The sequence below is a fragment of the Sylvia atricapilla genome, chromosome 1 (assembly GCF_009819655.1).
Source record: "Sylvia atricapilla isolate bSylAtr1 chromosome 1, bSylAtr1.pri, whole genome shotgun sequence".
Lineage (NCBI taxonomy): Eukaryota > Metazoa > Chordata > Aves > Passeriformes > Sylviidae > Sylvia > Sylvia atricapilla.
In genome coordinates this window covers 105,175,344-105,188,062 of record NC_089140.1, presented here as the reverse complement: position 1 = coordinate 105,188,062, position 12,719 = coordinate 105,175,344, and the positions used below count along the sequence as shown (strand labels likewise).

The following is a 12,719-nucleotide window of genomic DNA, read 5'->3' as shown; positions in this document are numbered from 1 at the left end:
AGATTTATTTGCCGTTATAGACTGATTGCCAGAGCAGAGTTTCCTGTCCTCATCAGTAATATCTATGCTCACAACTCTCAACTTGCTGACTGCACAATTCAATGCCTGATTTCCAGAGTCCTTGCTGATGTCACATAAAAAATAACTTAATTGATGTAATTTATCAATGCTTACCTAAGGTTCAATTATCTGCTAACAGGAACAGAGGGTTGATACACCCCTCAAAAACCACTCCATCTAATTCTTTTGAAAACAGTGCCAAAACAAACTGTGAAAATAATGGACCTGTTTAATCCAGCTGTTTATTCCTCTGCCTTTCCCTTTTCCTCCATGCTATTATTGGCAAGAGGCACCCAGGATGCCCAGCAGAGAGGTGAGGTTACCTTTGAGAAACCTGAACCGCTTAAGGAGGTCTGCACCGACAAAGGAGTCGCAGAGATAGAGCAGAAGTCCACTGAAGAACACCCCTTCACAGTTGACATTGACTGAGTGTGGGCGAGAGCTGACGTAGCATATGGCCACCTGGAACACAAGGGGGAAAGAAATGCTTTCTGTCTCAGAAATGGCAAAGGATGACTTTTATGGAATGGAACACAATTAGTGATAACAGGCAAGTCAGCTGGTGCTCTGATAAAAATCCAATTCAGTAAGATTGCAGCACTGAGCAAACTTTCCCAAAGCAACACACAGAACAAACCTCTGGATGCAGATTTGCTCACCAAGTCTGCAACACATTATTTCGGGGCTCTCTGTAATTCAGTTTGGTTTTTTTTTTCCCTCTATTAATTACCTGCTTATAATGCCTCTATAGATTATATAGGTTACTCTAATAAGGATACATTTGTCAAACAAAATAAGCAATTCCATAAGTAGGGGCAATGCTTATGCTTGTGGTTCCCAGCACTCTGGTGTCTCAGTGCTGTGATGGCTGTCATATATCAAAGGGTGTTCTCTATCTTACCACTGACCTCCATAAAAGTTGTCTGAAAACACCCTTGTTAGACACTGACCCTTCTCCAGACCAAGATCAAACTGACCCTTGGGCTCAAAAATTCTATTCTCCCCACCTACAGACATCTAGAGCATATTTTCAAAAATCTAATTTGCTTGAAACCCAGGTGCACAAAAAGAAGCATCAAAGGATGAATATGAGGTTTTGTCAAGAATGGCATCACTTTCAGGTTTTTGTTTTGTATGAAATATTATTTCAGACACACATGCCCAATTCCTTTGCAAATAATGGAATTGTTTAGGTTACACTCATCAAGATCCCACTGTTCAAATGGATCAGTGAGATCCAAAATCACTGACTCCAACTGTTAACCCAGCACTACCAAGTTTACCCCTAAACCATGTTGCCAAGCACCACATCTACATATCTTTTAATTACTTCCTGGAATGGTGACCCCACCACTATTCTGGGCAGCCTGTTCCAGTGCTTGACAAACCTTTCCATGGAGAAATTTTTCCCAATATCTAATCTAAACATCCCCTGGCACAACTTGAGGTTGTTTCCCATTGTCCCATCATTAGCAACCTGGCAGAAGAGGCTGACTCCCACCTGGCTACAGCCTCCTTTCAGGTGGTTGTAGAAAGAGAAGTCTCTCCTAAGCCTCCTTTTCTCCAGGCTAAACAACCCCAGCATCCCCAGCTCTTTCTCATCAGACTTGTGCTCCAGATCCTTTACCAGCTCCACTGCCCTTTTCTGGATATGCTGCAGCACCCCAATGTCCTTCCTGAATTCAGGGCCCCAAACCTGAATACAGGATTTGAGGTGTGGCCTCCCCAGTGCCGAGTACAAGGGAATGATCCCCTCCCTAGTCCTGCTAGCCTCACAATTGCTGATCCAGGCCAGGATACCAATGGCTTTCTTGGCTACCTGGGCACACCCTGGCTCATGTTCAGCTGAGTGTTGACCAGCACCCCCCAGGACCCCTTCCTTTGTGCAGCTTCCCAGCCACTCTTCCCCAAGCCTGTAGCACTTCCTGGGATTGTTGTGACCCAAGGGCAGGACCTGCCCCGGTCCAGCAGTCACAAGAATCCATCACAGACCTCTGGTCTCTACCCACACCAGCCAGCTGAAGACTTCACCGCCAGCTCCTCCAGTGGATTGGCCCTTTACTTCCAGCAGCAGAATCTGTTTGGGACCAAAGTCTTCAAATGTTACCCTTGATGCTGAACAAGGGCATTTCAACACAACAGAGATATTGAAGGTTTGCATTTCCTTGTCCCCATCATCCCTGCAAATCTTTTGTACCTCAAGCCCGATGTTCAGGTAGCAGTCAATGGCCAATACGGGGTTCTTGAAGTTATGAATGGCCTTGGGGAAGAGTTTGTAGGTTGCATGTTGAAGGAATTTCTCCAGGAGGAACTGAGACGGAGCTGCCAACAGTGTGTGCTCGCTGTCAGGGGCGCAGACGTACTGAAGAGGCATTATTGGTGCCACACTGTCTGAGACCTGCAGTGAAACCAAGGGGAGCCCCTTTTAACTCACCTACTCTGTGTGTTTGCTCTGCTGGAGTTCCTCTACCTGGGGAAGGGATTGCCATGACAGAGCAGGAAGAGAGGGAAGAGGAACAAAACGATCAAAACTCCCTGTTTGATTTTCACATTGCACCAAAGCACAGAAATAAATTAACTGCTTGCTCTGTGCTTACTACATACTTCTGTAGATAGCTGCTTGCCTAAAGATAAGACATAAATAAAATAGGGAGTTCAAACTGTCACAGTGGCCTTCATCCTGCCTTACTCCTGGGCATTATAGGAAATTACATACTCCTTGTGTGGACTCATCCATAAAAAATGTTTTCTATGCAGTTTTCTCATAGTCCAGTCCATCACTACAGATTCCACTGCAACCACAAGAAAAGGAAAATCAGAAAATGATCTTCAAAAATACTCAAACCCAGAGTTTAGTCAGTTAAATTGTGAAGTATGGGAAGTGGTTTTTTTTTAAGGGAGAGGGTGTGAGATGTGCTCAAAACCACCAGGAACACAAACGGTAAGATTCCTAGATTAAAGGCAATCCTTTGAAATACACCTCCATTTAAAGCTGGCACAGCTGTAACATACCCTGTATAAAATATTTGTTATTTTGATTTCCTGGGGGATTTCAGATGATTGCAGTTTTCAGAGCCTTTCCTCAGACCGCTTCATGTTAGGAAGTGCAAGGACTGAAAGTCATCCCAAATCAGCTAACAGCAGAAACTTGTGGCTGTGCTAACATCTTTAAAACTGATTCTGGTACAACTTGCCTGCCTTGGATCAGAGTCTGCAAATTCTTCCTCCATCAGAGATACCACTGAAAAGCTAGACTAAACTCTTCCCAATCTCAGTACATCTTCTAATAGATTAGGAGGATGTTTTTAGTAATTTATAAATAGCAAAATGTTTCTTGTTTTCTATTTTTGATGTGGCAACCCTACCATGGATTAAGCCACATATGTCAGGTGTCAAATAAGCCTGAAATGTATCAAAAGAACTAGAGAATTCATTATTTCTTGGGAAAACAGGTCCTGATTTTACCCCTTAAGTACAATAGAGCATAATTCCAGACTTACCATGATTTTTGGCTTAACAACAAAGTCCTTTTGTCCTCCAACCTGAATATGTTTCTTCATGACACTGAAGTTGTTGAAGCGGCAGATGAGGAGGCCACTGCTGTTGGTCCGCAGGTTAAAATCCACGTCTTCACAGAAATACCTGGACATTAAACACAAGATCACTAAACCAGCTGTGTGGCTGCTGTGCATGAGCATTCACACATCCCCTGCTGAAATGCACCAATACGGCCTCAGCAGAGATTTCTGGAGATCATCTGATGGCACCATTATGAAGTTTCTGCAGAGCTCTGAAGACTCATTCCTCCAATGTGCTCCTGGTCGAGGAAAGCAGCTGCTGGTCACACTCAACCCAAATTAGTCTTCACTTTTCAGTGTACCTGTGTGCTTCTTCCCCACACCAGACCTGGCTTGTGCTCTCATGCTCATCACATACTGGCATCAATCGTTTCCTCCCCATCCTTTACCCCTTTACTTTTATTTTGTGTGTGTGTTTGTTTGTTTGTTTGTGGTTTTTGTATTATATATTTTGGACTTGACAGAAGCTCTGCAGTGACCAACCTCCATTTCTGAACAAGCCAGTTCCATATGACGTATTTCTCATAAACTGCAATGAGGGGTAAAGTATGGCTTAACAAATACTTGGCTATGAGAGAAAAAGCTGCTGGGAAGTAACCTTAGTCCTACACTATCCATGATGTCATTGTTCACATCTGTGGGCTGACTCCCACCTCATGATTCAACCTGACACAGAATGTGAAATCAAGAGCTCCTGAAGTCAGCAGCAGGAGCCGAAGGCGAGAAGCTCCAGGGCCATTTATGGCCAGCAGAGACAGGGTTTATTTGGAACTCACTTGTCTGAGAAGAGGAAGAATTGGGTATTTCTTCAATCTGGGCTGAGAGCTAGCAATAAAGGGCCATGATAGGGGTGCTTTATTGCAAATGCTTTAGGATGAAGTTGGGGGAGGAGGAGGGGAGGAATGGAAGGAAACAGTAGAAAGTAATTTTTTCATCTGGTTTTCCTGTAAACTCAAGTGGCAACAGGGAGGACAGCTATCTCTGAAGGATAGAATGCCTCCTCCTAGGCATTCTGGAAGCTCCCCATTCTTCCTGTAACTGATGCCATTTTGTACTTTTTCTTGTACTTTTGGTGTCTCGATTACCTTTTCTCCTGAAGTTTCTTCTTTCCTCATTTTTTCAATCCTCTGAAGCCCTTCCCTGCCCTTGATCTATCTTCCCCAGGTTTTCTTGGCTTATGGCAGGGGTTTTTTGATGCCTTGCTCATTCAGATGAAATGTATTTCACACTGTGTTTCATTTTTGTGATCGTGCACTCATTACCTAAGGCAGGATCTTTCTGTTTATCTCAACGCATTCAGAAACATTGTGACAAGGTTCTTATCAAGTCAATATGCTATTTTTCCACAGATATATATGTACTGCCTACCTGTTTAGATCATATTGCACATTCTGGGTCAGGTCTATGTTGAGCAGTATAAAATCACGCACGTGGCACCTGGAGAATGGAGCCTTTGATTTCCTGGTGTTCAGCTTGCTGTTCCATTTCTGAACACCCAGTATTGCATAATGAACAATTTTGGGGGTGGCTTCAATGTGTTGGAGGACGCTTTTCAGAGACACATTCTTGCTGAAACTCCCAGGTTCCAGGGACTGGCTGCAAAACATGGTCACACACAACATATAAACATATTTTATTATTTTTATAATACATACATTGCATATATATACATACGTGTGTATAAAAAATTTCCATTGACAACTAAGGATGTTCACTCCAGATGCTGTAAGAATATATACATAAATGAAGATTTTTTTCAGCAACAGGCAACTTTACCTCATCAATGCAGCCATTCACAAAATTACCCTTTCAGCAATTTAGGACGGGGAAAAAAGTCACCTTACACATAATTTTTGGAATGCAATTTTCTCTGTACTGGACAGTGTAAGCACTGAGAAGGTCAAGAGCTTAATGCCTTCTAAGATCCCCAAATAAACTGTTTGCTCTGAGAAACGTAAACTGAATCAAAACAAAGTAACACATTGAAAAATCACTCTTGTTTCGCTAGAAACAAGAGTGGCTCTAGGCAAAGAACAAACACAAGCAGGTGGTACTGACACAGATGTAAGGGCACAGTCATGTGGAAGTGTTCAGCAGAAGGTGGCTGAATGTCGGTGGTCAACAAAACCAACATACCACTCTTCCTAGTGCTCTGAGCACTCTGCCAGATGTCGGAGATGATCCTTGGTCACAGATGTGCTGCTGTCAGTGCTGATCAGTGCAAGGACCCAGAGTGGGTGGGTACCAACCTGGACTGCTCATGGAGGCTGTGCATGTTCCACAGGACGCAGGAGTCATCCATGACCACGATGAAAGGCCACACACACTGGCGCTTCACCCCCAGCTCCTCCAAGCGGTTTCGTTCCAGTTCTAGGTTGTGGTAGGAAAGTTCCTTAATGAGAAACCTGGCAGCACCTGAGGAAATACCATAAAGAAGATGTACAGACACCTTTATTAGACTTTATCACTCTTTCCGGAGAAAGGTAACATGAATATCTGCAGTGATTACCCTTTTTGAACTTAGTGCTCATAACACTTTAGTTTAAAAACAGATCTGTATGTCCCTTTTTCAGCGTGATTAAATCTAAAAGGCAGATTCCAAGAAGACTGGACGCTTTAAGACACTCTGCAGAACATAATTTTGTGGACATTAATGGAGTAACTTGAACCAAGAAGGGGCTAAGATTATAAAACTGAAGCTACTTAAAACCTCTTGCAGAATAAACTCAGCATCCATGAAAACAAATTCCAAAGTTCAAGCCCCTAGTGTTCAGCTGCAGTTAATATTTACCTTCTGCTAACTAAAACATTGCAATCTGAATATGTGTAAAACATCTAGAATGAACATTTACACAGCCGGGTTGAGTAAAATGAGTGAATATGGCCCATAAAACTTTAAGCTGAGAAGGCAGTGATCCATGCAAACATATATTCCATGTCCCTGACAGCAGTTCTTCCACGTTTTTGCCCAGACATCACAGCTATTATCACAGCAGGTATGTGAAGATCTGCTGCAATGTTTCCTGCAACAGCATGATCCACATTGTCCAACATAGATTTTGATAACTTCACAGCAATGCATTGATGGTGTCTCTTACCTACTCCAGCGTTGTTGAACATGCCTGGCAGGACAAGCATGATGTGGTTGGGCCAGTATTTTCGGTAAAGTGGCATTTCATACTCCTTGACTACCAGGAGGTGCAGGTGGCTGATGCCTTCCATGGCATGGTAGAGGTTCAAGAGTCCATGTTCATGACGTCCACTTGATGGGGTGAAGATAGGGCTCTTGACTGCATTCAAATTCTGCTGGAACACAAGATATTTTGGTAACATTAGGTAAAAAACCAGCTTATTCCTGATAGAGACTTCTATTTGTTTATTTTATATACCAGATTTTAAGATCACTGATTATTTCAACACATACAAACTGGAGACTAGGAACGGAAAAAAAGGGTGTCTGCCCTCAAAAAACCCATTCTAAGGAGAAGATTTACACAAAGGACTTAAAAGCAAAAAGACAACAGAAAAACCTCTCCCCTTTAATTTGCATATGTATGTCAAGCTGACTGCATGCAGCAGATGGGTAAGAGCAGCACACTCACCTTGTCAGAAACAAGTGGGAGTCGCATGCTTTCAAGATGTTTTCCCTGTTTGCTGAAGACAAAATGGCTCTCTTTGGACTTGGGGATTATAAAATGCAGCTGAACCTCTTCTCCCAGCATCGAGGATGAAAATGTGAATGCATGCAGAGTGGAGTCAGACACCTGAATACAAACAAACAACAAAAAGAGATTTCCAAGCAGGTAACACAATGTAAGTATGTAAGGAGGAGGAGCTCTTACACTCACAGTACTGGAAGCCATCAGAGAAGAACATCTCAACCACTCTCTTTTGGTAATTATTTTCCTCACAAAAAGGCACATTATTTAGGCCTTGCTATTAAAGGAATCAGCTTCCTGTACTACTAATGGTCTTTGGCCAAACTGGACTCTTCTGAAGTCCATTTCAGCTAGGCATTATTTATCAATATCTACAAAGAGAAGTCAAATCTATACACACACACACACACACACACACACACACACACATGCATACATACTAGGAAAAAAACTGTCCAAATGAATTTTCCCAGAAGATTCAAAGAGCAGTGCAGCACATGGGAGTGCCTCCACAACAGCATGCACTGTCATCCAGACACCTCAGCAGGAGCATTACTATATTGGCATCAGTATAGTATTTTTCCTGTGGCAATACTCTCCAAAGTAGCTGCGTGACCAAAGCAGACCACACCATTAACGAGCCTATGACGAATTTGGGAGAGCTTAAGTTTGCACAGCACTTCAGTGAACCATGTTAGTGTATACAAATGCCTACACAGCTGGTAGATTTCATCCTACAAAAGCATCTGTCTTACTTCAAAGTCAAGTAATTTACTCTTACCAATGAGCTTTCTAGGATCTTTGCTAAAAATTGAAATAATGAGCCTAAGATGGAAAATGCAAGGGACTTTATTTAGGTTCTGTCAAAGCATATAAGAATCTCTCTCCCTTCATAATGTTTGCTATCCAATGACTCTTCTTTGAAGGTGTAATTTCCCTGAGCTTAATTATCTTAATTCTATATACACAGCTCACACTGGCACATACAAGTTGATGCTTATATTTATTACTACTAGTTATGTTTAACCACATGCACAAAGATGAGTGGAGGGAACAAAAGATGTCCTTGGGGAGGACTTGCTTCTATCAATGGACTTAATGAAGCACGAGGTTTAGATCAGACCTACTGGTGCTGCTCTGAGGGAACTGGCATTGTGCACTGCCAGGTCAGGGTGTCTATACTGCCATATCTTAATAGCAAGCTATTGGAAAACATTAGCATGCAAGGAAGGAGTGAATTGAGATAAGAAACTTCCAGATAAACTGCTGCTGATGGTTAAGAAATAATGTGTGAGCTATTAACCAGGAATAATCTTACTTGCCAGTCTCCTGTAAGCGTAACTGTTTGCTTTAGAAACTAAAAGGTTTTTAACTAAACAGATTAAGACGTTCATTTCTGTCCAGTGACTCATAAGCTAGTGGTGAGAAGGAGGCACAATTACATAAAAAATGAAGAAGAAGTAGGCCTTGCCATCTCCCATCACAGGTGTGGATGGCTGGCATTTAGGTTAGACAAGCATTTCTCTTTATTTTTACAGTCTTCTCCCGTGAGACACTGCAAACTCTCTGGGCAGGCTGAATAATGCTTTGGCTTGAGAAAACTAGTATCAATATCCACCCTTTGCCAGAGGCAGCTGCAGAGGAAAACTGCTCATTCAGAACGTGGCAGACACAGTTGATGCTCCTGGGTCTGTAGCTCAATATCTCCCCTGAGACTGGAAGAATTAAACAATTCCATCTCAGAGAAGGTGAAAGCACAGATCCTGAGATGAGAGCAGTTTGTCTGGAGAGACCACAATAAAAACCCAAGGATGCAGTTTACCCTTAGACCTTGACACCAACCTGCGCAGCAGGATTAATGTCCATGTACTGATGGCACTGCTCACAGTGATGGAAGGTGTTGTAAGCTGCATATTTAGTCAGCATCATGGACACAGTCTCCCTTTTCTTAGGTTCCTCTGATTTTGTTTCTTTGCTTGTTTCTGTGCACAAAGAAAAGAAGAAACAGAAATTTTAGGAGCGTTAAAAGCCAGAGATTGAGATCCTGGTAAAAACTGTACAGAATACATAAATTAATTTTTTCCATTTGCTTTTGGAGATAAAAGGTTCTTGTGAACTTGTGTTCAAATGAACCAATAAAAACTGAGTCTCTGTAGGAAAGTATTTCTAAAAAAGTCAACATTTTCCTTACCTTGTTTCACTCTCGAGAGTTGTTCTGTGTATACAGGACTTATATTTCTGTACTTAGGATCATGTACACTCAGGTCAAAAGATATTTTGCTGAAGATCTCGATGTCTGGCCAGTGGTCATTGCTGGACTGAGTAATTTCACTGTTCTCTGTGTGATCTGCAACAACATACTTCAGGTAAGCAGAATCAGATACTCACCAAATGGTGCTTATGTGATGGCTGCTGCTTTACAGTTGCAGTGGAACTCACACAGGCACACACACAGGAGCAGTATCTTTGGACATCATAAATATTACCAGGGAAATTACAATCCACACAAAGCCATTTCAAAGAAATGGCACTTCCATAGAAACTGCATGCAGGGGAAGGAGCCTCCTTGGTATCTTTCTACACTGTTCCTCATCATGCTGCTGAGGTACAATTCAGTCTGGTTCAAGGATAAAGTGCTCAGATGAAGGGTACTATTTATGCAGAAGACAAGGGTGTAGTAGTTTTGAGCCTCTCTGTGATGGAATGAAGAGCACTGGGTAAATGAGGACCAAAAGTATCCAAAGGCAGAAGGATGAAAGCAAGGAAAGAGGCTGTATATATTTATAAAGTGGTAGCACATGGTAAAGGCAGTAGATGACACACTCCTATTACAGAGTGAGATGTGACCAGTAAGGATGAAATAAAACTTTTCTGCATTGATCCAACAGAGATAAGTATAAAGTAGAAAATCAAGTTTAAGCAATGGGAATGGTAGACAACACTGGCCAAAGAAAACAACTTTGGAATGCAGCTTGAACATGAGTCAATTCAGATCAAAATGAGATGAAAGAACCCATGAAAAGTAGGTGTGTAACTGAGATTACTGATTTTAGAAAAGTGAATTCAGGTGAAATCAAGGTTGGGTCTACAGATAAGCACATGCTCACCCTACCCTGATGCAAGAGGTGAGACAGTAATCTACAGAGCTCTGAGTCCATTACTTTGACCTGGTAATATGCAAAATTTGGAGAGGGTGAAGGAAGTAATTAAAGATGTTGAATTAAATGAAAAATGTGATAAACTGCAAATAGGTTGACTAAAGAAATCCTGTGTTACTTTCATCATATGGCTACAAAATACCTATTCCCCTGAACAAAGGAAATGCAATGAATCTTATCCTGCTGTACTCAAATGCCTGGTATGATACTATAAGACAAATTATTAATACAGCTGAAGAAAATGGAAACAGGGAAGGGTCTGTAAATTGAAAGAGTTGACTAAATAGAAGATGGCAGCATGTAAATTTGTAAGCATTAAGGCAGGTGAGATTACCAATGAAGTTAAAAGATCAGGAGAGAGGCACACTGTTTAATATTCTCACTAATGTCACCAGTTAAAACAAAAAATTAAGTTCTTAAATTTTGGCTTAATGGCTTAAGTTTGCTGGTGGCACAGTCCTAAGAGTCACTGTCAACACGGAGAAGGAATCAAAGACCAGCTGGAAAGAATTCAATGCCATTGAAAACTGTAACAACAAAAACTTGGTGATATTTAAGAGAAAAAAATGTGAGTCATAGGTACATTCAAGGATTAATAACAAGCATTTCTGTAGCAGGTTGGGAGCACCTTGGTTGGAAATGACCAAGTTGCTGAGAAACCTTGGAGTACAAGCTAAGCATCAATGCCAGTGAAAAGGTCAAATGGAAAAGACCAGTGCAGTCATAGGTTTCATCAGTCATGGGGCTTTCAGTGGGGGCAGGGGAATACATGAGCTGTTGTAGGCTGGGTTAGTTAAACATTCAGTTCTGGTCACCCATGCACCAGAAGGATAAATTGAAAATCGGTATGTAGGCCAGAGTACCAAACTCATTAGGAGAATAAAGAGCCTGTCAATTGTGAGATCCTGTAAAAAGATCCAGACTACCTGGATGAATGCTGAAGAGGAGCTAAGACAGCTGCCTGACCACTCCAAAGAAACAAACCACAAAGAAGAGAAGAAGTATTTAAATTACTAGAGTTTTTTGTCCCAAAGAGAATGTATACAAATGGGACAGAAACATAATTGGGGTGGAGAATAAAGTAATATTTAAAATAATGAGAACAGAGGGCTCTGGAGAAGCATTCTGACAGAACTAGTGGGAGCAAAAAAGCCACAGCCAAAAACCCCAAACAAACTGCTCTTCTACTGGAGTTCCATGCATTCCTGACAGGGGCGTGACACACTGCCATGATCTCAATAGGCCAGTCAATATGATGCAGAACATCTCTTACGTTTTGATATTTCATCCTAAATTTCTGAGGTGCTTTAGTTCAAGTAATGAGAGAATAACTACCCCCAAGGCTCCAAATCAAAGGATTTTTTTTCCATTTAATAGCACTGTATGAACAGAAATACAAATTAGTCTTTTCAAAGGTTCAACAACAACTACATTTTCAGGATGCCAGTCTAATAGTCATAAGAGTTATGTACCAGAACACCATGAAGAGGACTAAATTTTTAAAAGGTTTTGCTCTTCTTAAGGCAAAGTGCTGCTATGGATCTGTGAGATCTGACAAATGAGCACAAGTCCAAAGAGGACCCCACTCCCCTTTATCCTCAACATAAAATCTGCAAACTGCAGACAGGAAACAATCTTACTGAAAATGGGTATATAACTTATAAATAAACATAAATGATGGTTAGGTTTCGGCCAGGAACAAAATGTTCTTAAATGTTGCCCTGTCTGCTTAAAAGCAGCCAGCACTTGAAAACCTGAAAGGAGAGATAACATAGGCAGATGCTGCCCATTTACATCTTTGTGCTCACTTTTATTTGAGTGTTACACAAATGTATCAACCCAAAATATATTTAATAGTTCTCAGATAAGCCCATTATAAAGTTTACTTTTTCATCAATCTGTATTGAAATATATGCAGACACCTAGAGTCTAGCTACACACCAATGAAGAGGAGGACATGTAGTAGGTGTAAATTCATAGTCTTTCAGTGAGCCTGAAAACTTACTTGCAGAATAATACACAACATAGGCTCTTTATGATACATCTGAAGAATACCTACTAAATACTTACTGGCATTAATCTCTTCTTCGTCATACACATCTACTTCCAGCAACCGGATTAGCATGCGGAAGAGAATCCTCAGGAACTGCAAGTATGAACCAGTCTTTCCAACCTGAGCCAGAGATGGAAAAAAGTCTAAATGCCAGCCCAAACTGCTACAGTGGAAGGGAAAATTTCAGATAAATGCCTCTGGGCTTACATAG

The 12,719-nt window shown here is 41.5% G+C and overlaps 1 protein-coding gene across 8 annotated transcripts in view; it reads right to left on the bottom strand.

Moving 5' to 3' along the window:
• The window catches only part of GREB1L (GREB1 like retinoic acid receptor coactivator), a 132,335-nt gene that overhangs the window by 3,882 nt on the left and 115,734 nt on the right, over positions 1 to 12,719 (bottom strand). For 5 of the 8 annotated variants that reach the window (XM_066329737.1, XM_066329790.1, XM_066329771.1 and 2 more), the window contains 10 exons: positions 12,526 to 12,628; positions 9,489 to 9,644; positions 9,140 to 9,279; positions 7,241 to 7,402; positions 6,737 to 6,944; positions 5,888 to 6,053; positions 5,007 to 5,234; positions 3,561 to 3,702; positions 2,258 to 2,458; positions 384 to 522 (listed from right to left, as the gene is read on the bottom strand). In XM_066329737.1, the coding sequence (XP_066185834.1) occupies positions 384 to 522; positions 2,258 to 2,458; positions 3,561 to 3,702; positions 5,007 to 5,234; positions 5,888 to 6,053; positions 6,737 to 6,944; positions 7,241 to 7,402; positions 9,140 to 9,279; positions 9,489 to 9,644; positions 12,526 to 12,628 (1,645 nt within the window). The remainder of the gene's footprint in view (positions 1 to 383; positions 523 to 2,257; positions 2,459 to 3,560; positions 3,703 to 5,006; positions 5,235 to 5,887; positions 6,054 to 6,736; positions 6,945 to 7,240; positions 7,403 to 9,139; positions 9,280 to 9,488; positions 9,645 to 12,525; positions 12,629 to 12,719) is intronic. The other 3 variants (XM_066329764.1, XM_066329798.1, XM_066329781.1) reach the window with 1 other exon arrangement.